This window comes from Zonotrichia albicollis, chromosome 6 (assembly GCF_047830755.1).
Source record: "Zonotrichia albicollis isolate bZonAlb1 chromosome 6, bZonAlb1.hap1, whole genome shotgun sequence".
Taxonomy (NCBI): domain Eukaryota; kingdom Metazoa; phylum Chordata; class Aves; order Passeriformes; family Passerellidae; genus Zonotrichia; species Zonotrichia albicollis.
In genome coordinates this window covers 40,536,965-40,564,298 of record NC_133824.1, presented here as the reverse complement: position 1 = coordinate 40,564,298, position 27,334 = coordinate 40,536,965, and the positions used below count along the sequence as shown (strand labels likewise).

Sequence of the window (27,334 nt, the reverse complement as noted above, 5' to 3'; positions counted from 1 at the left end):
TACATGCCCCCAGGCCCTTAAGTTGGGCATGGGAGAGGGCAATACAGGAACTGAACAACCCCAATGAAAGTATTCCCCCGAGAACCATTTTTCAGAGAAGGGACTCTTCTTTCCCCCTAGCAACAGGCAAAAAGGACATTATACCACGTCCTTGCCAAAACAGCACAATTCCCCTTTCCCCACCTCTCATCCAGCTGGCACACAGACCAGTGTGCTGAGGAGAAGGTTTAGCCCTTAATCCATCGTGTGCTTTTTTTGCTTTTTATTCCTTTCTTGCTCGCAGAGAAGCATCAGAAAAGCACTATAAATCTGCCTGGGGCATAATGAAGCTGCTCCAAGATGTGAGGTAACTCTTTGTTCAGATTCAAGAGAGAGCTCACTGATAAAAGTTAAATTAAATTACTATTCAGCTTTGCTCTCACAACCTGCCTTCTCTCTGCATACACAAAGCTAAATTAAGAGTGATGCTGCTTTTATCTCCCAGTGCCTGACTTGGGCTTCCTTAGTACTACAGATGTTGCCTAATTCCATTTGGCTTGCTGCTCTTTCCACTGGTCTCCAAATAACTCTTTGCCTACTCCACATCTGCAGAAGGACACACAGAGACCCTGTTTGCTCTGAAGCTGTGAGGTTTCCAGAGCATTCACTGTTTTAGGAGTCACTGAACATAGGTGTGCTTCATCTGCAAGTATCTTTTTGTGGTATTAAAGCCATCTCTTCTCTTCTTGACTTTCAGGCCTTCCTGACAAAGATATGGTGGGGAGACATGTCTACAAGCACACAGATCCTCAAGTTAATCTGTGTATTCTGGTGTCCCTTCCTAATCTACACCAATTTCATATCATTCAGGTATAAACAACTATTTGAGTGCAAGAGATAAATAAGTAAGTGATGAAAAATAAGCCATAAAAATATTCAGACTCAAAATTTCTCCCTGAAGCGATTAAAACAGTAGCATCATCTAATATCACCTAACCAAATAATTCTTCTGTGGGGCTGAGTGATTTGTGCGTCCTGTTACATACTTAAAAGATCAATGCCACGGTTTCACAGAGATCATTCTATTTTGCACAGTCCACAGGAAAGCCTGTTGGAATTCTGTCAGCTCCAGATTCTACACAGCAATGTGTAGAATATCTGCAGCTGTAGAATCATTTGTTTTTAGATTTAGAGATGCCTGGCTCAAACCTCAATATCTTATCCAAGGAAAACAGCCATCACAAAGCAGTGCTATCAGCCACAAGCCTTGATAACCATAAGTCAAGCTTAAAACCATGGAACTGACATTAAATTATCAATCAAAATCAATTAAGATTTTCAAGTTCAGTGCCTTACAATCTTAGATTTTCTTGAAAAAGAGTCCATACACTATAAACATCAAGAAAACAAAATAAAACACCCTGCACTACAAAAATCAACCAACTAAATAAAATTAAAAAACAGAAAAGAAAAAAAGATCAGCCAATCTGCTCAGGTGGTCATAAAAATTATGGATCTGAAACTTTAGGAAAACCTCAAACATTCAGAGAATCATAAACAAATCATAAGAATTAGCAATATGAAATGACATGTTATTATGAAATACATGTTTCTTAACTCTTAAACTACATAAAAAGTAAGAGGAAAACTTGTTTGGCAATGCTGATTTAAGATTTGCCTTCTGCTAGTGTCACTAAAGATGATCTTCTGGCTCCCAAATTCATTTAATTTGATATTTTGTCAAAGTTTTCGTGGAAAGGTTTGAATTATTATACATAATCAAAGCAATTCTTTCCAAATTTCCATATTTTTGCTTCCTTTCCCTGGAAATGCAAGAACTGTCACATGTCCCCCACTGCTTCTGGCGTCTCTCTTCTTAATTACTACTAAGAGTAACTAGGAATGGAGCATTGAGCAATTCTCCTCTAAGGCTGATTGAGGAGTTTACTTCTGCTCAAATCCTAACTAGTTTGAGGAAACTGAGCATCGTGTTCCATTTTTGTGAAGCACACCAATTATCACTTCTCTGAATCTTGTGGGTGACTTCAGCCTCCTTCTTAAAAAAAAACCAAACTTTGTAAAGATAAATTTTATGCCCTATTTAATAGCTCCCAGCAGAGCAGATCCCAGATAAGTACATGCTTGCAGTTCTGTATCAATGTCAATTCAGTAGTGAAAAATGGCTAAGCACCATCTTTTAACTAATGAGTTTATTCCCTTACAGTGAGGAAAAACAATCAAAGAATGAGCCAGTGCCATTCAGAGAGCTGGACAGTTTGGATTCAGAGAATACTCTGTTCTTCTCCAAGGAAGAAGATAGGTAAGTTTAAAACCATCAGCTAATGTAGCTTTTATGAGAACAGTCAAAGAACAGGACACTTCTTGTGTATTAGTCACCATCATCCTTAGATCATCAGTTAATGCTCTAAGGAGCAGCTGAAGGGCCAAGAAAGTCATTACTCCTCAGGAAGTGCCCTTTGATTACTGCTGTTGTTGCTCTCTAAAAGGAGTATAGGAAAACAAACAGGGATATAGCACTGCTTTAGGGAGATACTAGTTTAGTTTTTCTGAGCAGGTCAATTTCTACAAGAAATTAAGAGCAAAGAACAAGGAATTTACTTAGGAATCAAATAGCATTCCCTGACATTCCCATCAGCTCATGATGATTAATACCCAATGGATTTTAGGAAGTTATCAGATTACTGAGCTGAGGAGAAAGAAGGTTCTCAGCAAAACCTTGCATCACTGCATACATTCTTACAAAGATGCACTTGCACCCATCAGTACCAGGGAATTTTACACCGAGTCACCTTCTCACACTCTTAATTTGTATTTAACAGATGAGCCCCAAGGAACCTTATGAGTTAGAGGGAGCATCACATAAATGGGTAACTGAGCACAAAGGTTTTTTCAGTTGCTTGTGGTCAGGCAGATCTTTGATTCAGAACAGAATCCTCCCTATACCTCTACCACACGCTTATCACCAAAACCTGGGAGACCACAAGGACTTAAGTCGGGATAAGTAGACTTTTGATTGGCACAAAGTCCTCTTAATGGCTATATAGCCGCTTAGTTTTTCCATGATTTAAAGAGAACTCCAGAAACGTGTGACCAGTGGTAGAGAGGAAGCATCAGCAGCAGTACAAAGTCCTGGACCAAGTCAGAGTTATTAGGTTCTATTTTTACCTCTGGCATTTAACTGCTAGTATATTGGAGAAAATCATTAGTTCTTCTCTCTCCCTCCCTAACCTATAAAATAGGTGTAAAAGCATCTGCCTCTTGGGAGCTATTTGTAAGCAATATCATAAAGCACTTCCATATCCTGAGTGCAGCATGGTTTGGTCATTATATTCCATGTTCCAATTGTTATTATCCTAGCAATTTATTTTAACAAAGAGGCTCTCTCCATCCCAGATCTATTTCAGCATCTTGCAGTAAAGCTGCAATTATCTGTTTATGATATTAGCCTGTTACCATGGGAATGTATCTCATGATGTCGTAAATTGAGAGGTCGTACAGAATCAGGCATATAGAAAAGATTGGTCACAAAGAGAACTTCTCCCTTATAACAAATGTATTTAATAATTAGCAAGATTGTCAGAGGAAATTAAAAACCAGAGACGAGTCATTGTTTATTTTCTGTGAGGTGAAATTGAAAACATACCCTAGTGTGCACATCCTTTGTTGGAGATCAAACTTCTCAGAGTAAGAATCACAAAATTAAAGGTCCAATAACATTCCTAGTTTACACAGGAGAGCATTTTATGTGGAAACAAATCCTCACACAAAGATCAAATTGCTATCAAACCTGCATTTTCTGCACAGGATATTTTCCATTGCCAATAGATACCACCTCATGTTCCAAAACACAGCAAAACAGCTGTAAGTGTACAGGTCAAATTTCCCTTCAGTTACCAAAATACTTGCGTCATTCCTCACCACTCAAGGACTACCTTAGAACATGTTTTATGAGGTCAACTCTTTTGCTAAAAGGCTTCTATATTGCTATTTTGCAACTTACTCTAATTTAATCACCATGGGCAAGATGCCAGTTATGCAAAACAGCGAGGTATTCTTCAGTGGGTCTATCAGATTCCAGCAGGGATAGTCAAGAAACACAGGCTTAACATGATCCAGCACTTAGAGACTGGGTCAGAAGTTCAAAGTCACAGCAACAACAAGAACTTCCACAGACAAACACTGCAAGAAATTTTAAAGCCAAAATAATTAAGAGCTGACTCACAAAAATTCATTGGCATTTTTCTTTTCTATTATTTAGATTTATAAAGGCCAATTAGCCTTCCTCCTCTCCTTGTGCATTTTCTGTCCATGCAGAACACAATGAAGCTTACAAAATAAAATTAATACAACTAAACTGTAATAATAAAAATGCTCACATAATTCTGATGTGACTTTGTTTTTCAAAAACTTCTTTTTGATTTGAAGTATTTCTGCTATGGTAATGATTGCTCTGACTTCTACAGCCTTCCCCCTTGGCCAGCCCCAGCATCTGCCTGTTACTATCTTACAAGAAGCTTTATATAGAATAATATTGAGCCTATTCCCATGAACTAATTTTAGGAGATTGTCACCAAGCATGTATTCTTTTTGGTTTGCAGAGGAAATGACACATTGGAGAAACAGAACCCTTCTGCAAACACAGCATGGGCCACATTTGTATTTACCCGGTGGAGAAAATTCTGGAGTGCCCCTGTAACTGTGTTTATGGGGAATGTTATCATGTACTTTGCTTTTCTCTTTCTATTTACTTATGTCCTTTTACTGGACTTTAAACCACCTCCACCTCAGGGTCCATCTGTTAAAGAAATTGTGCTCTACTTCTGGGTGTTTACCCTTGTCTTGGAAGAGATCCGACAGGTGAGTAACCTGCATCACCTCAGTGCCAACATAGCAAAAGCTCCAGCAATACTTGCAATGGATTTACAATCAGTACAGCTGTACAGGCTTGGACATTTCAAGTGTCAGGTGCACAGAACAACACAGAACTTACCTTATCCTAAACATCTTCTCTCTTTCCCCCAGAGCAAGCTCTTCCTCCACCATATAAACCTACATCTCTACCTTTGTTTTTCCATCCTTAGCCATCCTTTTCATCCTACTGCAGCCTTAGCCAAGTCAAGTGGGCTGCCAGCATTCAGATATTCTCTGCTTGGTAAAGTCTCTCTCTGATTTCACTGCACAGAACTAGGTCTTCCCACCACAAATAATATAAGTTGGAAGTTATAGTCTACACCTGGAAACACAGCAGACAGCTCTACATCCTTTTAGGAGATTCTTCCCTGCTGGAGACTGTTTAAAAAATCACAAGTAAATAAATTCAGATTATTTGTGGCTTTTCCTAAAATAATTTTCAACTCAAAATATTAGCAGATCTCTTTTGAGCTCACTTTTCTTAAAAACCACCCAACCAAATAAAATCACAAACCCCCAAAAGCCCTCCTTCATTAGTCTGCTACTACTGGTTTTGGGAAGTCCTCAGTTTACAAACTGAAACAATAACAGTGGTGCAAGTGTGTTGCAACTGTGAGTTGCACAAAGCTCTTCTCTTTAGATACAAAAAAAAGTAGTTAGAATCATTTACTCTGGAAGAACCAGTAGGTGTTCATTATTTAAGCAAGAGAGACAGGAAAGTTTGTCACAATTTACTTGAAATTATGCAGCCAAGACCATTAACAGAGAAGAACATGGAAATATCTGGATCAAAGAACATTTCATTATAAACCTGTAAAACATGAAGACTGCCAGGCTAAAACCCAATTAAGAAAGCCAACTCCTTGCCTAGATAATCAAATTGCCTTCACTGACAATTCCAGCACAGAAATGCCAAATCTATTCATGCTGTTCATAGCAGTGCCTGGAAACTGAACTCTAACTGGAAGCTGTATTGTTTAACTGCTTTTTTCCCCCCCTTATTACACCCATAATTTGTTTTTGCTCTTTGCAATGAAAGAGAAAAAGGCAACAGGTATTCTGTTAAAACTCAGAAGGAAATAGTGAAAGTGGAAAGCTATCAATACCAATGGTTATTTCTCTTTTTCAGAGTTTCTATACAGATGAAGACACAAATTTAATGAAAAAATTCAAACTGTATGTGGAGGATAACTGGAATAAATGTGATATGGTGACCATATTCCTCTTTATAATTGGGGTAATCTGCAGGTATGTATTTGCATCAGTAGCAAGGGCTGTGTGTACCAACTGACAGCTGAGTCTCATGTGCATGAGAGGACAGGCTCTAACATACATTTTTACAGGCTTTGAGATGTGCTTCTGCAGTAGGAGCCTCTAAAATTGATATATTCAAACACATGTACTGAAAAGCTCTGCTTTGTTTGTTTTCTGAAATCCCTTTTACTGAAAGTATCTTATTTTCCATTATTTGTTAATAAGTCTTATTGAAGCCAAGAGAGAGAAAAGAAACCTGAATCTTTTGGTTATTTCTCTTCACTGCACAGACATTAGCAGTACTTGCTGAGAGTTGATATTTCATTCCATGTCTTCTGCAGGATGCTGAACTCAACTTTCCAAGCTGGCCGTACAATACTTGCCATTGATTTTATGGTGTTTACACTTAGACTTATTCATATTTTTGCAATTCACAAACAACTTGGACCAAAGATCATAATTGTGGAAAGGATGGTAAGTGTGCAGTTTGTCTCAGATGAATACTTGTGCCTTCTAAGATATGGAGGCACATATCTTGTCTTTAGAAAGGAAATAACTTTATAATCTGTCTTTATTTTACATTTTTAAGGTCTGTCATTTTGCATATTCCTGTATTCTATTATAGATGGAATGTTTGAAGTAGATCCTTTCACACACCTTTTACTGCACCTCTGTGCAGTAAACTGGTCCCAATTTACTAATCCTTGTATCTTACCTAATAATTTATCCTCAGATCTGGCTAACAAAGAGCAATCTTTGCCTTACTGCTATTCCTCCTGCGTCCTAAGCTGTGTGCATCCAGGGCAAAGACCTCAGGCAGACGACAGGCCACGTACAGAAGGGCTGGGCTTCCAATAAATGACTTGGGGAAACAAATCATGTTTTTTTCAGCAAGTGTGGAAGGAAAAAAATATCAATGAAAATGGATAGTTACAAGTTCCCTACAGGAGTTATTCTTACTTGTACTTTTTAGCTCCCTGTTACAATGAAAACATATTAGTACTTTGTGAGCAGATGTTGGAAGATGTTGATGAAATATTTTTATTTATTACTGCTCTCCTACAAGAAACAAGACATTTGGATTACAGTTACTGTGCTTGGGTATGCATTAGTATGATGAAATAGCTTTTTATTTAGGCATGTTAATCCTCCAGGTTAATTAGCTCATGCTAACTGATTAATAGAGTTCATCTAATTGTAAGTACCATTAGAGAATCTACAAATATTTGATTTGTGACTCACAGCAGAACTCAGTAAAAGCTCTACAGTCTAAACAAGCCTATACATTGAATAAACATAACTACCAAGCTATATGGATTTGTCTACAAATGCAATACCTGGAACTCTAAGATGACATTTGGTTGGACTAGCAAAAGGGTAGATGGCAAATAAATATTTGTTCTTGTTCGTTATCTAGCTTATGGCATTAGCAGACCTGTACTGTGAGAGAAGTCAGAGCTACAGCCAACCCTCCCTTTGCTGCCTGCCAGGCTAAGCCAGGGCCTTGAACAGTCCTACCTGTGCCCTCTCTGCAGGCACCTGAAGTCCTGCAAGATAACACTGGGGTTGGGAAGATGCAAACGAGAACACAAACAGCAGCCTAGAAAGAGCCCCACCAGGGACCTTTCATCTTTGCCCCGCCCAAACCAGCACAATGCCTCAGCTTTGGTATTTCAGTGTTGAATCCTACATCAAAGGAAGAAACAGCGAAGGTTACCTCAGTAAATTAAACCTGCCTGAAGGGTTCAAGGGTGCTCTAGCAAAAACATCTCCCTTACTTTAGAGAGAAGCAATCCCAGATGATCTCTTACTGTCTTTTCCCTTCATACCCTTGCTACAGATTTGCTGAAACAGGTCTGGTAATTGCTAAAATTCCAGAAAAATACTCATTTCCACAGAGACTGCAGATTGGAAAAAAATAGTTCCAGACTTGTCACCACTCTCCCATCACCATGATACCATTACAGCCGTGCAGGATTCCTAAATTTTAGATCATCCAGAAAACAAAAAAGATCAATGGAAGTCAGACATCAACTCTGTCTTGCCTGGCTTGGAGATGATGTTTCTTATCAGAACTCCAAGTAACATCCTGGAGCTCTGAAATGCCTATGCTTTTGGGTAACTGTACAATCCAATAATCTAATTGAAAGGAATCTACAGTCCCTAATGAACTCTGGCAGATCAGATGGGGAGAGGATGAAGTGGTCCTCTTCCACCAGGGAAAAATTATTGCACTTGATATTCATATTAGATTTTTTTTTAAGTAAGTGTTTTAGGATTCAATTACTTCTGCTTCTGTAGAGAAACAATGTTTAAAAGCAGGAAGCCTCAAAAAGAATCTTTCAGATGCATCACTTAGCTTGAAAACTGAAGACAGAAGGAACCTGATCCTTGCAGCCTTCACTGCCTGCTGTATCAGTGGCTCAGTACTCATCAATGAGCATTGACTGCTACCAGGATTCTCTGCTGCAGCAGAACTATTGTAATTCACAGGAAAGCAGTCCATGGTACTGAGATGGCTCACAGAAAATAGGCACTTAAAAGATAAAATGTGTTTCATTTTTAAATGTTTGATTATTGAAAAGCAAGATTTTTAGTTTAAATGTGTCTTTATCTAAATGAGCTATCAAAGAATGCTTACTACAGGCCAAGGACAATATGATAACAGCAAGGTCAGACGAGGAATTCCATGCATAGAACTGCATCCTAGTCCACCTCCTTTAACCTAAACAAGCTTATAAAGAAACAGAATTATTTGAGCCATATTCATACAGAAAGATTACTGTTCCTTGGCTATGCTATCACAGTCACTGCCCCTCCTTTTCTCCCCTCCCCCTCTGTTTTGTAGATGAAGGATGTTTTCTTCTTTCTGTTTTTCTTGAGCGTGTGGCTCATTGCCTACGGTGTGACAACTCAAGCCCTGCTCCATCCCGATGACAGCCGAGTGGAATGGATATTCAGAAGGGTTCTTTATCGTCCCTACCTGCAGATATTTGGCCAGATTCCACTGGATGAAATAGACAGTGAGGAAACTTCTTTCCCCCTAACTTGGCCATTTTTCAATGTACACTTCTGATGAGAGCATGGAGTCCCTTCCAAGTATTGCCCTTTTTTAATTTTGCTGTTTTAAAATCTCTGTCCTACAGGCCAAAGCTTACACATTACTGTCACACAAATAGTGTATTTGCAAAGAGATAATGGGCATTGTGGAGTTACATTAGAGCATAAGGGCTGGCCCTGTTTAGATAAGCTCTCAGAAATACACAAGGACTTGCAGTTTTAAAGGCTGGTATACCTGCTTTCATTTCAATCCATTTCCTTTCAGTTTAACCTAGACCCAGATAACCCTCTGTAAACTCAAATAATAAATAACAGCACCTCCACACATTTTGGCAGTAGTTTAATGCAACAGTGTTAAAGCAGTACTGCTCTGCCCATAAGCAAACATGTTTTAAAATAAAATTACTCCAGAGCATTTATTTACTCTGGAGATAAACCTGCCCAAATCAAATAAAGCTAGTAATTGCTTATGTGCAGCATGGCAAACAAAACAACATTAAAATAATCACAAGACACTGAAATAATTAGACATAGAAGTTCAAAGACAACATTTCTGATAGGTAAGCAGGTAAAATACAGAACAGGTCACCCACCTCCCAGGGAAGCCTGCAGTAACACCACAGCATTTAGCCAGTGCTAAATCTCACAGCAATAATGAAGTGGGAGTCAAACTTGGAGCAACATAAACTAGAACCCAAAAAAGCCATAGACAGAAGCAAACTAGCAAGCATTCTCTCATGCTCACTGCGCTTAGTAAGAAAAAGCATGTCTTTGAAAGGCCAAAACACCTGAAGGACACAAGAGAGAGGAAAGTGATTCAAGTCCATTTTAAATACCTATGGTGTAAGCATGTACAGCCCAATCAGTCACTCTTGTTTCCATTAAAGTAATTGGAAAGAAACAAATATTTCTGGAATATAATTCAACTCATTTGCCAAAAAGTCAGGTGTAGCACTCCCAACAAACGTGTGTTTCTCTCCACTGAAACTCCAGTGGGTGTGTCTACCTGGGTAAATAACTGGTTAGGAGTAACAGAGGAAAAAAGAACCAATTACATGGGCAAATTCCAGAAGGGATTAATTAGTCCTAGGGTCTTCTGGGGCTTATTCTGTTTAACATCTTTATGAAATATATGGAAAGGGAGAGGGGAAATGAGGAGGACAAAATTTGCTGACAAAACTACATCACTGGGTAACAAAGACAAAAACTGACACCTAAGAGAGGCAGAGGAGGCTCATGAGTGCTGAGTCATCAAATGAAATTCAGTGTAGATAAGTATAAGCTAGTGCCCTTGGTGAAAGAAATCCCAGCTTGGTGAGCTTTGATATAACCATGTGCTCTAATGAATGTAACCAGGGGGTTATCTGTAGCACCAGGGAAAAGGATTACAGGGAAAAAATAGAGGGAAAAAAAGTAAATATCATTATGCTACTCTAAACTTGTGGGTTTAATTCACAGCTAGAGACAGAATACAGCACTAGGCCTCTAGTCTGATGCAGTAGAACCAGACCTTCCTAACCTCAACCTCAGATACACAAAGCACTTTAAATTTAGAACAAGGAACCAATCCCCTTGCCAGCTTTCACTGAGTTTTCTCTTCCCACCTATGTGCCAGGCATGAGGACACAAGGATGTGGGGGAACACAAACTCAGAGGAGGTTTGATTTTGAAAATTCAAAACCAGTCTAAAAAGGATACAGCCCTTTCAATATAATCCCTTTTATGATGAACACTCCTACAAAGCCAGCTGTGACAGACACCTTGCCCCTAAATGAGCAGCCAAGTTGTGGAGGTCTGCAGTGTCCTAGGACTGCAGATACCTTGCACAACAATCCAACGTCTTTTTATGTACACAACAATTACACTTTCACAAAACCAAAGAAAGAAACACATTAGGATTTGCCATAACTATTTTTTTTCCCTCTATCTTCCTTTGCAGCATCACGAACCTATCCCAGGAACTGCACGTTTAACCCCCTGCAGATCCTGCAGGAGAACACTCCATCCTGCCCCAACAGCTACGCCAACTGGCTCGTCATACTCCTGCTGGTCATCTTCCTGCTGGTCACAAACGTCCTCCTCATGAACCTCCTCATTGCTATGTTCAGGCAAGAGGGATTTCACTACCTATCAGGACAGAGGCTGCAAAGCCTTAAGTGGATGCCCACATTTTCTACCTCACTGCTGGCTATTCCTTTTAAAATACACTTGTAATTTTCCTAATGAATATTACTTGGGGGTTGATAGGCAGAATCCTGTGATCAGACAGCTCTAAAGTTTTCATCATCCTTACTCTGGTCACATGGGAGGCAAGGAGAAAAGAAGCCTCTTTTACTGCTAAAAATTCAATTAAACATGCACAGAAGGGTCTGAGTCCCTGGCTGTGTGGAGCCACAAATCTGCAGGTGCACAGCAGCCTTAAACTTGGCAGGCTTTACAGTGGATGATTTGCACATCAGGGAAATGCTTGTTGTCAACACAGTTAATAATGATTCATTTGGTTGAAGAACTGATGTGGCATGTTTGCTGATCTTTCCTGAGAAAAGTAGAATTATCTTTCCTAAAAAAAGAAATCAAAAATGCCAAACAAAACAAATGTATCTTTTAACATTTGAAGACTGCAACTGCAATTCTGGTAATAGCTAAGAATTTGCGCAAACTTTAGATTAAATTAACGCTACTTGTTGACCTTGCTGTTCTTTTTTTAAAGTAAATACAGGACTAAATTTTGTTATATTCATCTTTAGCTTCTTGTGGTGAAAAGAGTTACATGTTTTATTCCTCCTCCCCTCAAATTACAGTTACACTTTTCAAGTTGTCCAGGGCAACACAGACATCTTCTGGAAAGTGCAGCGCTACAACCTGATTGTTGAATACCATGGCCGGCCTGCCTTAGCACCACCATTTATCATTATCAACCACATTACTCTGGTTCTCAGAAGGCTCTTCAACAAAATGGAACACAAGAAAAAACACCTGGGTGAGTTGTTAACAAATGTCATCAAGCAACTGTAGAGCCTTACTCTCTCCAAGGACATGGTGCATACACAAAACACAGAGCTAGATGGATTTCCTTAAGCTGAGAGTCACAATTTATTTTTAACAAAGAGTGCCAGGAGAATACAAACAAAAAATTAAGGTTTATAATTTAAACTACGAACAGTTTCCCACAGTGCATTTCTTGATGCATCATAGTTATTACAACAAAGGTAGCAATATAAAATGGGTTATAGGGATTTGATTTCTGAAGATTTAACAATTTATAGGTTTAAGGAATAGTTGTTTCATTTGCTTCTGAGTTTTACCAATTATTAACCCTAAAAAGACCCCTTCCTTTAGCATAACAACTTTTCACTACTAGTATCAGAGAAAAAGGGATAAAATATCATTCTTATTTTATTTTTCCTACAGAAAGAGATCTTCCAGTGGGCCTTGATCAAAAAATCATAACATGGGAGCTGGTGCAAAAAGAACATTATCTCGTAAACCTTGAGCAAGAAAAGAAAGAAAGCAATGAAGAAAGGCTGAAGGCCACATCTAATAAGTAAGTTATTCTGACTCACAAAAAGAGTAACTTGCAAGCCTTCAGCTTTCAGTGAGTTCAGCATTGATGTTCTCGTAAAGCTTACATAAAGGGTCCAGCTGGAATGCAGTTAGGAAACACAGAGCCATGAAAAAATGTGAGGCCAGCATCACTACAGTGTTAGAGTGTTTGTCACTCCTGAAGTATGTACAATTATAGACCTGCAAGTTCCAGCCAAATCTGTGGCCAAGCTCAAAGAAAATCTTATTCATGAAGAAAATGGTGGAAAAGCAGTTTGTTTTCTACACTGCAGCACACGTAATTTCATCCCCTGTAGGAATACAACACAGACTTCTGAATGGAAGTTTAGGATACCTTGAATTAGTCACAGATGCAGAAGAACAAATACTTATGCTTTTATGGCACAGGACTGAGTCTCCATTCATGTGCCTCCCTATACTTCCCCACTAGGAATATCACTTGAATTGGTTTAGTCTGATAAAGTATAAAGTCCTAGATTATTATTCAGAGGTTTAAACCTTTAAGTGAGACACAAAGCAGTTATATGCAAAGAGAACAGAAACATCTAAGACAGAAAACACTTCTTTAAGAAGCTTTTAACACATATTCCAGCTGTTTTCTCTTACAATAAAACAGACTTCAAACAGAGGCACAATGAGTGTGAAAGTTACCATAATAAGAAAGTTCTATGGAAATATTCCTGTGCTGTCTGCTTTTTTTCAAAATAAACCTCCAACTCACAGAATAGCTGGAAACCAGAACAACATACTTCCATTCTTGGAAAATACTCCTCTCCCTCTAATTCACACAGACCCTTAATTCATAACAATTTAGAATGGCTATATAGGTTTAAACTTGATTCTCACAAGCAGATCACTGACAACCCCCAGGAGTGAGAGCTTTAATTGTTGAGATAATGCAATAAATCTATGTGCAATTCTTCCAAAGAAAGGGTACTATATCCTTTATATAATAAAGATGGTACATTGTAGGTGAAGTTGCTGGAGGGGAAAAGTGAGAATTCATCTACCTTCACAATATTTCAGGTATAGCAGAGCCAGAGAAACACTGCAAGAGATTCAGATAAACACCACTACCCCCAGTGGTTTTTATTTTTGCTCTTAGGTGATAGCCACGTGGTTTTGAAATCATAGGAAACCCTCAGGAACTGATTCTTTGAACTTTGGCTGCACTGAACCAATGTCAAAATGCATCAGATGCACCCAGCAGCAGGTCCCACATAGATAGGATTGGAACATTGCCTGTGAGAGGGAAACTTTGAAAGAGGTAGCTAGGAGAAACCAGAGAGGGATTTGCCAACCCTATGAGGAATCAGATGCTAGGAATAAGGAACTGATGAGAGAACAGGTGAAGCATGCAGAAAGCATAGGGATAATTCAGCGATTTGGAGGCACCATGTGGAAGCTCCTTAAGCAATCCCTGTGGACTGCAGGGAAAAAAAGGGATTTGACTGTCAAGCCAGCTTCCAGAAATGGAAGTTTGCATAAATTTTAACTGGCTGTTCTCTGTTGTGGCCTCAGTTCTCACAGCAGGACCAGTTTCCATTGGGTACTGATGTTTCCAGGTAGGAAAGACAAGTAGCTCAAAAGGCAGAGCAGCTCCTTTCTACTGCCCTTGATTTCCACAGCAGCTGAGGCTACGTGGCACTCACCAGAAGCTGAATAGCTGCCCTGACCTGTCAGTTGTGAGTCCTTGGGCACCAGGTGCATGAGAGTGTTCCAGAGATGCTGTTCTGCCCCAAAAAATACTTCTGTGAACACCTTAAAAGGACAAAACTTTTAAGGGGCTGTGGGATGTCTAAGCAGCACAGAGCTGCAGTGAAGGGCCATGGGTATAGTAAAGTTAGACATGGTTTGTGTTTCACGATTTCTTCTGAAGCCTCTCCTTTTTGCTCAAGGTGTTTGCTTTGTTTCCACAGGGTGGATAATTTGTCCAAGTATTTTAGTGGATTGAAAGAACAAGAAAAACGATTTAAAGTTCTGGAAGCCCAGGTAAGTTGTATTTTCTAGGCATTTTTATAATCTTTAGAATTTCACCATCTCTCTCTCATTTAATGGTGGTTTGGCAGAGCCTACTTAGGGATAAAGGGACAGAAAACCAGATCTATATTATGGTTTCACTTTCCTTATTGCTTCTTGGTGATAAATGTATGTAAAGAAAAATGTCTAAACTCCTGTAGAAAGGAGAAAAGGAAATTCAACATTTCTTGCTTTCTTTGGTAGTTCACTTGAGAATGTTTATTTCATCTGTTAAGGATGCTTCTGGAATGAAATGCTTCACCTCCTCCCCTCCCCTTCTTGTCCTTCTCCTGATATATTCTTTTTTTATTTTTTTAATATCAGCTTGGAAAAGACACATATTTTGTCTGATCTGACCTAATCATCTTGTACATCTAATTTTCTTAAGATACCAAGTACCAACACTCAAAAGGGAAGTGTCCAACGTACAATTATGAAATCCAAATAATAGCAGGAAATTCTGTCTCGAGCTTTTGATGACAAACTCTTACAATATAAACAAACAACATTTCTTACCCAGCCTGAAAATGTTAAACCACCTGCTGTGTAGCACAACTCTTATTGTTTTCTTTATCTCTGCAACTCTCCTGTATAATTCTGGCCTCGCTGAAAATTCTTTATCTTAATACTCCTGCTACAGTTTCCTGCTCCCTTCTTATCCCTTTTATAGCTTCCTGAAAAAAGTCAGGCTATACAGGTCCAACAGAAACACACAAGGAATGCTTTATTAAGTTTGTGCCAGCCTGAGGTCTTGCAATATCCTCACAGAAGAGGGCAGGTATTTAATCACTACCTATTTTGTAGATTTGCTACTGTACAGCTGTTATCTCCTCCATGGCAGAAGTTTTAACCAAAACCAACCTCTTGTGCACTCAACCAGCTCCAAACTACACATGTAAGTACTGAAAACAGTCATGGAAAAGGTAATTAATACAGCTGAACAATGTAGTTTAAAAATGCAAGGTGGAAAAATAAGATTGGAAAATTACCCAATAAGGAGCTTCCTAGAGATTATGGGAATATAATCAGGGAACAGAATATTCTTAGTTCAGAATGAAAAAAATTACCTTTTGTAAAATACATTTACAAGCCTTGGGCAAGGACTGTCACTCAGTGAGTTAGAATAATCTAACCCAGCTCAAACATGTGAACAAGTATCTATTTGCAACACAGGATTGCCTTGGGGGTTTCTTGAGTCCATGAGATAATCCTACAGAAGTATTACAAAAGTATTTAAAATGCAAAGCAATAATAATTAAAAATAAAAACTGAGTAAGTCTCCTATTATTTTTTTAATTAACAGAATTCATTTGCCTTTAGAGCTGCACCCATTTCTGTCAGTTAAGAATGGTGTCCTGTGGCCCAGGGCTCCACTGCATGGAGCTTTAATCATTAGAGACAGGAACAAGCTAGTTCTCAGCCACTGCAGGATATCCAACACAATAAAGATTTTGGATATCCTTCTTAATGACCTATTTCAATATCAACCTAATGCTACTACACAAAACAGCCTCCAAAACCCATAAACTGAGCATATATATACCACATGGAAAAAAGTAGCTGGAAAACTCAAAGTCACAACATGACAGGACCTCAAGTCACACAGATTTGAGCTAACCTCAAGCTTTATTTAATTCTGTCAGAAGTTTATATAACACTTATGTGAGTTGCTTCATTATCAGTATTCCAATAAAACAACTCCATCCCATAGCAGGCTTCCCAGACATTTTGATACTGTAACTGCATAAAACACAGAAATTTAAATAGCCTAAAATAACCCTGTGTTTATCATTTACCGAGCAAATGCAAAGTAATACAATCTCCAGTGTCTTTTTTTTCAACATTTTAAAGTTTCTTAAGCAATTACTGCTATGTGCCCCTTGTGCTAAGGCTTTTAAACAAGTACATGACTTTTCCAATCCTATTAGGTGTGAAGAGTGCCAACACAGAAGTGCCTTTGCCACAAAGAAGGGAAAGAGAAGAGTGTGCAGATCAGTTTGAAACTGACATTGAATACATTGATAACTAAATTTTATTCTATTTCTTTACATTAAACTTTTTGTCCTACTGAACTACTGTAGAAGTAAAATCCTAATCTCTTGAAGGCCTAAGGGCAACAAGCTCCCTACACTAAGCACTATCAGTGCCTGACATTCCTAAGGATTTCTTGGTCTTTCTCCTTCAATTTCCTGGGCTTTGTTTCCTGCTGCTCCCACAGCACTCGATCCTTTCTCCACAACCATTCCACAAATAGCATTAAAACTTTCTCCTCCAGGGTGACTCTACCACCTTATTTTCTAAATACCATTTGTTCTCCAGATACCACACCCTCAATTCACCATCACCGCTGCCAAATTCCACACTTCTCTGTTCAAGGGAGTCTCCCTTTGGAAGGGCAGTCACTTACGCACTTACAAACAAGCTCCTTCCTTGGCCAAGACATCAAGCTTGTACTCCTGAGCTGCTTAAAAAAAGGAAATCAAGAAAAATTTTCCAAGGAAAGGGCCTGAATACTGAAACATTACAAAACATACAGTTCCTGGAGTTCCTACAACTCTCAAACAATGGCACTCACCAGCTTCTCTTCCCATACTGGCTCCTGTGAGGCACTCCTTTGCTGGTATTCCTTCTAAAGGGCTCCTCACTCAACCTCAGAGAGTGGAATCACCTGGTTTTTATTGGGCCCATGCCCCATCACAGCTGCTGCCAGTTCCCTGCTGAAAAGGAGCCTTTGCCTCCATGCATCACACCACATGGAATACCTCCTCTACATCTAAGCATCTGATTTCATTTTACTTTTCTTTCTCAAGCATCAGGGGAAAAAAGAAATCACCTAAGAGACTTTAAAACAAGAATGTGTACCAAGAATTATCGTGCAGTCTAAGAATTTAGGCTGTTTGTGGCTTTTTCCATTACTTAAACTGGCTTGTACATTTTTAGCACATAAAAATTCACTGACTTTATTTGAATTTTGCAAGATATACCACAAAAATATCAATACCATTCTCTAAGGGGAAATTTCTTTGGAATAATAATAAACAGCATCAGAAGGGGGAAGTATTGGGCTGTGTCTGACACTGATACAAACTTCAACTGCATTTCCTCACGTGTATAATATTGTCTCTATACATTGTAATTGTAGATTGCACAAAAGCTTTCTGTTATCAGAGGTGGAAAAAAAAATAAATCTCAGCTCTGACAAAAATGAGCCTTTTATTACCAGATATTAATCTTGCTATGATGGCTTAATGAAACAGGCATTTGTCCAGTTTATTCAGCTGTGCCCCAGACCTGTGCCTCCTTTAGCAGTGATGGAATTTTGATAGTCCTACCTGTTCCTCACCCTGGGCAAGCAGAACTCATAAACCCAGTAAGTTTGAGTAACTGAGCTGCATTTTTTTGTTAAGAAATAACATATCTCACAACAAGCGTTCCCTGCTCTTGGCAGCAGTTTCCATTTTGAAATGGCCACTATTTCAATGTGATAAGCACACTAATTATCCACTGGAACCCAAAATCTATCCATTGGGACCTGCTGTGTGTATCCACTCACATGCATTGGAACAACCAAGGTATTTACCAATGACCCACTAAGCAATGTGCATCCAACTGCACACTCATGAGAACATACATTCTGCTCTGAAAACTAAAAGGTGCCTTTAGAAAAATGGGGCACAACTGCTCCTTTTACACTATTTTCTGCTTCTTCTACCAAATGATGCATCAGTTCAAACACAAAGCCCAAGTGATTTGGGCCTCCCAGTTAATTACTGCTAAGATGAAGTCACTCCCTCAAACATCCTTCAGAATCTGAGCAAGCACAATCTACCAAGAAATATCACAAACTCTTCAAAATTAATCTTTCACTACACAATTGTAAATACTACTCTTGGGATTGGTTCATTTAGAATAATGACCCAAAAAATGTCAGTCCAAAGTGACCTGAACTAATTTGAGTCTCAAATCATGGAGACTCAAAGAATTTAATCTTTCAACCTTAGTTATTAAATTTACTAGCACTAGCACCTTTTAATCTTTAACCTTTCAAAGAATTTAATCTTTCAACCTTAGTTATTAAATTTACTAGCACTGTGGAAAAAAACCCACTCTATTTGACATTCCCTACAATGTGATTCATTGTATGAGATGACTCATCCTATGAGGGCATTATACATTGTAAAATGATTGAAAATGTTAAAAATGTGAGGTTTAGAATCTCTAAGACTTGAGGGAGAAGTTAACAAGATGGCAAAGTTAGAGTAACACTTTAAAAAGTTTTCAAGGCAGTTTAGGAATCAAATAAAATGTTTGGTAAAACTCCTACAGCTGCATTACTCAGTGTGATTCAGACAAGAAATCAAGTTACAACCAAAAGTTTATTGTATCACATAGAAAAAAAAGTCTCCAGTTCTGGTATAAATAGCTGATTCCCACAAATGCCCCAATCCACATACAGAATCAGTATGGAAGCAGCACCTCCTGGAAAGGACATACAAAGGTGCAGATCCTCACATCATGTAACTAGGCATTGTTGTGCTTTCACCCTCAATGGCAATGACAGGAAGATGTTTTTAAACAAAAAAGTTAAAAGGTTTTCCTCCCTGGGACAGGGCCAGAAGAAATCACATGCAGTGGAAGACTAGGTTTTATTTTCATAGTTTAAAAATCTTTACATAATGAGCTCATCACCTTTTCTCCAGGATTCCACAGGATTTGGGAACAATTCCAAAACTGGGAGTTACTAGGAAGCCCTGCAACCGGTTAGCTAACACTTCTGTTTCTTTGGATACTTCAGCTCTGGAGTATCACACTTTATTCTATCCTGCCAGGATGCAACTATCCTGTGCCCATGGAACTCTCATAAACAAAAAGGCTGGAGTTTATTTTAGGTAGCCTAATTTCTAACAATTTAAAACATTCTTGGTGGCTATGATGCAAACTGTTGGACAAAAAGCTATCATGTGGTTTTCAGACCAGAAAGGGGAAAAAAAAAAAGAGAGAGAAGGAAAAAAATGACCAAGACAAGTCCTGGGATGTCTCCAATGTGCTTCATCCTTCAGGACTCTTCTTCCTCCCCTTCATCATCTGCTTTAGGTCGGAAATTTTTCCTGCTCTTCTTCTTACTGCAGTGGAATCCAACTGTTCCCAGCGATGGCTCTTCACCTGCACCACTAAGCCTTGCATCAGGTTTATGTTCTGTGTTCTGGTCCCCTTCCATCATGCACTCCTCCTCCTCTGCTGCCTTTCCACTGTCACTGTCTAAGTGCCCCAGCTCAACCTTATCCTCTTCCCTCACGTCATCAGCCTTCTTAAGAGATTTTCCTTTCAGATCTGTCTTCACCTGTTTTTTATCATCCTCCCCTGTAGATGTTTTCTTTTCCAGTCCATCAACACCTCTTTTGGTTGGTTTGGTGAAGACAATCCTCCCAGCTCCACAGCTGGAAGGGTCCTGGTTGAAGGACTGGGTGTAGCTGTCTTGGGTAGCCGAGCTCTGTTGCTCCCCTCTTTTCTTCAAACCCCCCAGAAATTCCATGGCCACTGCCCTGTTAGTCTTGTCACTGCACTCTGAAACTCCCTCCAGGCTGTATTTGGTCCAGCGCTCCGGGTGTGCCACGTAGTCAGGCACTGCAGGAGAGGTTCTGTGAGCCTGCACTGCTCTGGCTTGCCTTCCCATGTTTTCTGGGACCACGTTACCTGAAACTGTGGTTGGAGGCAATGGGCGCTTGAACCTCCCATCAACAACATTATCTTCAGGCATCGAGGGCACAGACAGCTTGGCTGCCTCTTCCAGGCAATCAAAAATGCTCTGGCTACGGAGAGAGAACGTAGAACTCATGCCCTTCAGATGGAATGGCTGCACAGGAGATCTGCTGTTTGAAGAGTCAGGTGTCTCTCCTGATCTGGAATCCCCTTCATCTACAGATGGCTCCTCGGGAGATATTGTATCAACTTCTGCTTCATCCGCCAGCCCCAAGTCATCAGAGTCAGAATCACTGAGTGACACCGTGTCTGAGGGCAGAGCTCCTTCAAAGTCTCTGCCCCCATCAGCCACTATCCCCAGAAAAGGTTCACCTGCCTCCTGGTCTCCCATCTTCGAGCTGTCACTCCACTGAGGTATTTGATGTAGGCCCAGGAACAACTCTAAATACACTTTTCCAAATGCCCAGCAAGTTTAGTGCCTAGAATACAAACGAACATAAAAACTCAACTGTGAAATGAGAACCAAGAATGAAACCATCACTCTGTGTCATGCAAAGTAATTATAATTGCAATATAACAGTTAGCTGTGCTTTGGGGATTCCCAAGCAATTTTGCTTCAAATGAAAGCATTATTTAAGGAATGAATGCACATTAAAATTAAAGATTTACACAGGACTGAATACAAGAATATGAAGTAATTGAAAGTAATGCTACCAAATCTCTTTACAGGTGACATCAGGTCCAATTACTAAAAGATGAAGATAAAGCTCTTGAGTTAATCTGAATCCCCCAAAGCTGTCTTATTACATCTTCCAGGAGACAGCAATGAGCTCTGCATATTAAACCCTGTGTTTATTCACACTGTAAACATCCACAAAACACATCCAATTTCTCACACTTTGATTTGGCCAGTACAGCCCTTACTGCACTAGCTCTGTACCTGCTGTCCCAATAGCCATCACATTCTGCCTATCAGAAAGGACACTATCACTGATCCCTATCAGTGACAGAAAACCCACAAAAATATCAGGGCCACTGTTTCAAGTCTGCTTTAATGTGGCATAAAGTACAAGCTCCGCTCCCTCCTTTGGCTCCATGCTCTCAAGTCATTGCTAGATTCCAGGAACTGGAAAACCAGCCAGCTCAAGAAATTGATCCCATTGGATTAAGAAAACCAATCACTCATGCCATGCTCACCCATGGAAAAGAGGAGAGACTGCAACCACAGGCCTGCAAGAGCTGGCCCTTCAGTCAGTGAATGACAACGTGATTTGCAGCCTGACTTCCAGGAGCAGCTGGAATACCTGCCAGTGCCACCTGCTTGAAGGGAACCTCGCTGAATTCAGGTGGTTGATGATGAAGCTACCACCTGCTGGGCAACTGGAAACAGAGCTGGCGTTCACACACATTTTGGTTCAGCTCACGTGACTTATGGAAACAGCTCTAACATATTATTAGAATAAGCTTGACTACCTAATTATAGGCTCTTCTGAAACGATGCAGTAAACAGACATGGAAAGTCTGTTAGTCACTCACTTTCTCTTGAGACTGAGTCAGCTTCCCCTCCTGAGGGTCAGTTAAAGCCACCAAAGATCTCAGCACTTCCACCCTAGAAAACAAACATTTCCATCATGATACTGGAAATGTAGTTTTAAAAGTAATTCTATCCCCCTGAATCATCCAAAGCTGCAGAACTGGGCTCTAATTCTGACAGAAACTCATGGTGGTATAAAAGTCTGTAGATGTTACTGAATTTTTGGCAGAAGAACAGCACACAGCCTAATAACGTAGGCACCAATATATTTACCCAGCTTCCACATTCACACTGCCAACTTTATCCTGTAGAACAGAAGGAAGGTTTTAAAAAAATTCAAGCTGTAATTTGCATGTGCAAAGGATTAAATAAACAGTATTAAATGCAGCTGAGAAGATACAATAAAAATAGTTATGCATTGTAAACATTAAGTGCTGCTAAGTATTAAGACCATGGCTAAGACAGGCTTGTGTTTTCAAAGAAAGGTCATGTTCAAAGTTAGGGCCAGATTGTTATGAAGCTCAAAACACAGCGAACCTTCTGAGGAGTGTTATATTCCATGTCAAGTCTGGCTGTCTTTGACAGAAAGGATCAGACAGCTACTTTTGAAAACACAGTTCTCCATGTAACCCCTGGTAGCAAATAATCTTAAAATGATACAGCCTTCTGCTCAGTTTTGCAACACATGAAAAGTAATGACTACTACTCAGAAGAGGCCTTGAATAAAGGCCTGTTTTCAGATGGCAATAGGGCCATCAGGGCCATCTCTTGTCTGAGGGCACCTACACAGAAAGGAGAAATTTGCTCCTAAGGAAATGTTTAAGCCTTAACAAAGTTAGTGGCCAAACATGCTGGCCCTCACACACCCCAGCCTCACTCACAGGTTTGTTATGGTGACATGACCACAGCACGACTCGGGAAGGATGTTTCTCCGGAAGGGAAGGTTCCCAGTGGGCTCCTCCATCCTGGTGTTGCTCAGACAGACTCTGTGCGTCTTCCTGCTGCCTCCTGTGAGGCGTGGCAAACCACGGCCACGGGCCCGCTCTCACGGCGCACAGAGCACCGCACCAAAGCCCACACAGTCCCTCGGGACAGGGACCCGCGCCAAGGAACAGGGAAGAGGATCAGGGAAAAGAACATCAGCCTCTGGGCACTCGCCCCACGGAGAGCAAGGTCACGGTGCAGCGCCAGCCGTGCTGCCCCGGCCCCAGCGCCCTTCGCGGCCCGGGATGCTGCTGGCTGCTCCACACGCGGCCCTCGCTGGCCCTGTACCCCGGGCACCGCCACCCGCCCGGGCACACAGCGCGAACCGCCGGGGAAGGGACGGGAGGGGCGAAAATGGAAAGGGGAGCCCCCGTACCCCGACACCGCACAGCCCCAACACCTTCCACTGCAGCCGCACGCCTTGCCCGCCTGGCCCGCCTTTCCCACCTCTGCCCTCTGCCCTCCGCCCACGGCGCGCCGGGACACCGAGTCCCTGCCAGGCTCCGCAGAGCGGCCACAGCTGCGGCAGGACCACAACTCCCGGCGGGCAGAGCGGCGCGGATAGGGCCGGCGCCTCCCCGCTCCGCCTCTCTCGGGGCTCCTGGGAGTTGTAGGCGGCCGCCTTGCCTCGGCGGAGGACATTTTGCGAGCCGGGGAGTGGGGCGAAGCGGTGCTGGGCGGCGGGACTACAGCTCCCAGGGCGCACCGCAGCGCCGACATTTCGCAGCATGTGCGGGCCGTGCCCGGGGCTGGGTGCGGGGCTCGGTGCCGGGCGCGGTGCTCGGCCGGGTGCGGTGCTCGGTGCGGTGCTCCCGCGGGCACCCCCGAGAGCCGCGGTGCCGTCCCGGCGTTGCCCGGCGCCGTGAGGGGCAGCCACGGCACCGCCGCCGACTTCCGCCGTCGCAGTCTGGGAAAAAAAAAACCCATGTCACAGCTTTTGTTCTCATCGGGAAAGCAGGGCTTGGCCACCACGAACACATCCGAAGTTTTCTGTTTGTTTTGTTTCTTTTTTTTTTTTTTTTCTCTTACGTGTTTATTCTCAAACCAGAAAACCCCAAGTCACTTGAGGCATAAAACCACTATCCATCCAAATAAAAAAGTTTCCATTTGCCGTCCCAGAAGAGCATTTTTTGCGCATGTCAAGAAGTGGAGCTCTGTCTCAAAATGTTTTATTAGTGCTGGCCAAAGAGGCTCGTTTTTTGTTTTTCCCCTTATTTCAGCAAAAAGTTCAAATTTTCAGCGCAAATACATTTCCCAAGAGGCTTCAATATTCAGTTTGTTTTCCCTATGTTTAGGGAAAGGTTTGCTGTGCCAGGTGGGTTGTGCCAGACAGTGCTGTGGCTGCAGAGGCTTCACTGGCTCCCTTCAAGCTGGGCCTCACCGTGACTCACCCATAATATAAACTGCAGCCACTTCATATGCATCCTCAGTTTTTAAATACATACTTTTGCCTGTTGGAGTGTTGCTAATTACAGTAATTTATGACACGAGGTCTGTGTTTGGAACATACTTGGCAGCAGCGATGAGGTTATTGCAAAATGTCTTCTGTCTAGCTGGAGTCATGCTGTAGTTTTAGAACAGCTCTAGAGGTGTTTCCCCATTTGGGGATGCTATTTTTATTTTTTTGTTATGTGTACGCATATGGTAGTACGGACTCAGGCATCTAAATGGGTATCCAGATGGAGGGAGGAAAGGAAAACAAGAAGTAGGTGAGCAGGAATGGAAAGGAGAAGAGCAGTAAATGAGCAAACAAAAGGAAGAGTAAACCTGGGTAAAACAGGCTGCTGGTGCTGTGTAACACAGTCTAGGGTGTTGGGGAACAGCAGGAGAGTCTCTGAGCTTAATAAGGAGCAGGCAGAAAAAAGGATGTGGAGTCATGTCCCATTTTTGTAAGAGTGGAGACAAGCAGGGTACAACAGAGTGATACAGACAATGGCACAGTCTTGTTTTGAGCCGTGGTTCTTTGTTAGATGAGGGGCTCAGAGGAGCAGGAGAGGGCAACACCACCTCCCGTGTCCCTGTCACCTGTGGGTGTGGGTGCCTTCAGGGACAAGCTCCATGTCTCCCTTTCCAGAGGCTACAAGTTCTCACTTTTTGCCTGGATGCTGTATTGATGGCTAAGGAACCTGAATGTACCCTTTACCTCCTTCCTGGCTTTTTATTCATGAAATTAGCTCAACTGGTTAGAGCGTGGTGCTAATAAAACCCAAGGCTATGGGTTTGATCACCATAGAGGCCATTCACTTTAGAGCTGGACTTGATGATCTGGGTGGATCCCTTCCAGCTCAGCCTATTCTGTGACAGAATCTGTGAGAGAAGAGAAGGAGAACTGAGGCTGAGCTGCTCATTCTCTGGTGGCTGAGGACAAGGCAGCTTGCAGCAGTGGAAATGTTCGTGTGTTGGGACTTTCGCTATTGCTTGGCGACAGCTGAAATAAAAATAATGAGTCAGAGTCTGAAGACCAACAGATGGGAAAGTGTTTTCCCCTTGCTGGCCTGAACTGAGTGGCTTGAAGAGGGGGCTGGAAGGTGGAACTGGGCTGCAGGACAGGCCATCATCCAAATGAGCAGGCTGCATCCAGGCTCCGAGGGGCCGCTCATTTGCGGGGATGGCTCCATGTGTCTGCAGGAAGCCAGCGCGTCCCTGTGCGTGGGGGTGGCATGTGAAAATGCACAGCAGCCTCAGCCCCATCTCTGGCGCCTCCACTCCTTTCCTGCAAATAAATCTGTCTTTTGGCCCCATCCAGTAGCTGTTTCCGCTGCTCCCTGGCAGGCTCCTGGTGCTGCTCCTTCCCTCGGAGCCTGGGGCAGAGACCACTGGTCCCCATTCCCATGGCCGTAGGAAAGCAGCGGGCCATTCCCCAACAGCCACCCAGATCCTGAGGGCCAGACAGAGCAATGTGATGCATTTTTCAACATCTCCTGCATCTGGAAGGGATGTGGAGGTTCCTCAGATGTGGCCACGTGCAGTTCTTGAGGAGAGGTGGGGTGGGAAAGGACTATTTTCGTGCAGGCAAAAAGGAAAAGTAGAGTCACGACCACCGCAGCCTTCTCTGCTGGAAGAATGCAGTCACACCAAGCCAGACTGGTACAGCCTGAAGGAAATAAATGAGTTGTCCTCTCCCATTTGCCAGAATGAAATCCTGCAAATGGCCTTGAAATCCCTTGTGGGGTGGGTTTTCAGAATTCAGTGCTTGATACCACCTCTCTCCTACATTGAGCTTACCTGTTTTACTTTGTACTTTCATTTGGTCCTGTAACAGATTAGATTTACTCCAGTGCTGTTTACCCGTGTTGGTGCTATTTTCCCCTAAGGTAACTACATGAAATTAGTTCCTGTGGAGTGAGTTTTAATGCAGGCAGGCTATGAAGGTCTTTATCAGCTCTGTTCTTCAAATAACAATGTTACTGCCAGCCTATAGAGGACCTGCAGGGAGACACCACAACCCCTTTTTTTTTGTTAGAGACATGGCATGTGTGGGAGGGAAGTCCTTTATGAGCAAAATTAATGCTCTCTGCAATTACTCAAGTTGTTTTAAAGAAACAAAAACAGTTGGGGGTGTCTGTTCATTTTGATTTAACTACAGAATATTTGAACCAAGAAAACCCTTTTCCCAATCTTCCTGCTTTTTCCTTTTTCCTATCCCTGCCCCAAAGTGCTTGATACTAAAAAAAAATACAAAAAACTCAAAAAAAGAGGCATAACAAAAGGCTGAAAAAGGTCACTGGAACCAGCTGAGTGGCCTTGAAGTTAACATTAACAAAAAAACCTCCACAGAACCCTAAAACTCCCCAGATCTCTTGTTCCAACAAGACCTGTGGGAGCGCCACAACCAACACCGAGCCTTGCATTAACAGCACGAATCCTTGCTGGAGGAAATCTCAGCAGTTTGCTTGCAGCCAGCAGGCAGGGTGTTGTGTGCATGCCATCTCTCCTGGCCCAACACCAACACCTCTCAGTACTCAGCAAAGCTGTGTTCTGGCATGAGGGAATGCCCTAGCAAAGCAGGGCCAAGAAACACTTTTCTCAAAAAAAAAACAAAAAAAAAAGTAAAAGATGTGATTAAACTGTAATTAGAAGTGTTACTTGCAACCATTGGCACTTGAGCTGGGTCATCTAAATCCAGTGAGAAACACCGGGCAGACCACAGTGGTTGCACAGTTTTTATACCCTCTAATGTGTTTGCAAGTGTGAAAACAACGTGGCTTTCGGTTATGCAGGACTTTTAGCACCTGGGAGGTATTTTCTGTTTGCTCCAGGTCCCTGAGCACTGAAGTGAAAGCATCAGGCCACCAGAGGTCAGCTCAA

At 41.6% G+C, this 27,334-nt stretch overlaps 2 protein-coding genes across 5 annotated transcripts in view; one reads left to right on the top strand and one right to left on the bottom strand.

The window, feature by feature from the left end:
* TRPM5 (transient receptor potential cation channel subfamily M member 5) overlaps positions 1-17,287 on the top strand; it is a 36,037-nt gene extending 18,750 nt beyond the window's left edge. The window contains exons 13-24 of the mRNA XM_005486574.3: positions 737-849; positions 2,204-2,299; positions 4,599-4,857; positions 6,041-6,159; positions 6,507-6,639; positions 9,014-9,188; positions 11,165-11,333; positions 12,027-12,205; positions 12,637-12,769; positions 14,709-14,781; positions 15,613-15,703; positions 16,737-17,287. Of these exons, the coding sequence (XP_005486631.1) occupies positions 737-849; positions 2,204-2,299; positions 4,599-4,857; positions 6,041-6,159; positions 6,507-6,639; positions 9,014-9,188; positions 11,165-11,333; positions 12,027-12,205; positions 12,637-12,769; positions 14,709-14,781; positions 15,613-15,703; positions 16,737-16,837 (1,641 nt within the window). The 3' untranslated portion in view covers positions 16,838-17,287. The remainder of the gene's footprint in view (positions 1-736; positions 850-2,203; positions 2,300-4,598; positions 4,858-6,040; positions 6,160-6,506; positions 6,640-9,013; positions 9,189-11,164; positions 11,334-12,026; positions 12,206-12,636; positions 12,770-14,708; positions 14,782-15,612; positions 15,704-16,736) is intronic.
* A 1,878-nt stretch (positions 17,288-19,165) lies between these two features.
* TSSC4 (tumor suppressing subtransferable candidate 4) lies at positions 19,166-23,559 on the bottom strand. 4 transcript variants are annotated; one of them, XM_005486571.4, is made up of 3 exons: positions 22,924-23,559; positions 22,045-22,117; positions 19,166-20,987 (listed from the first exon to the last, which is right to left on the bottom strand). In XM_005486571.4, the coding sequence occupies exon 3, from the start codon at positions 20,897-20,899 to the stop codon at positions 19,865-19,867; it is 1,035 nt and encodes a 344-aa protein (XP_005486628.1). In that variant the 5' UTR covers positions 20,900-20,987; positions 22,045-22,117; positions 22,924-23,559; the 3' UTR covers positions 19,166-19,864. The 4 variants fall into 4 exon arrangements, with proteins under 4 accessions (XP_005486628.1, XP_074399417.1, XP_026648968.1 ...); XM_074543316.1 differs by having other exon boundaries at positions 23,403-23,553; XM_026793167.2 differs by lacking the exon at positions 22,045-22,117.
* Between the last annotated feature and the right edge of the window lie 3,775 nt (positions 23,560-27,334).

Bases quoted from the DNA above. Each gene is read 5' to 3' on its own strand.
- TSSC4 (XM_005486571.4), bottom strand. From the start codon at position 20,899: ATGGGAGACCAGGAGGCAGGTGAACCTTTTCTGGGGATAGTGGCTGAT.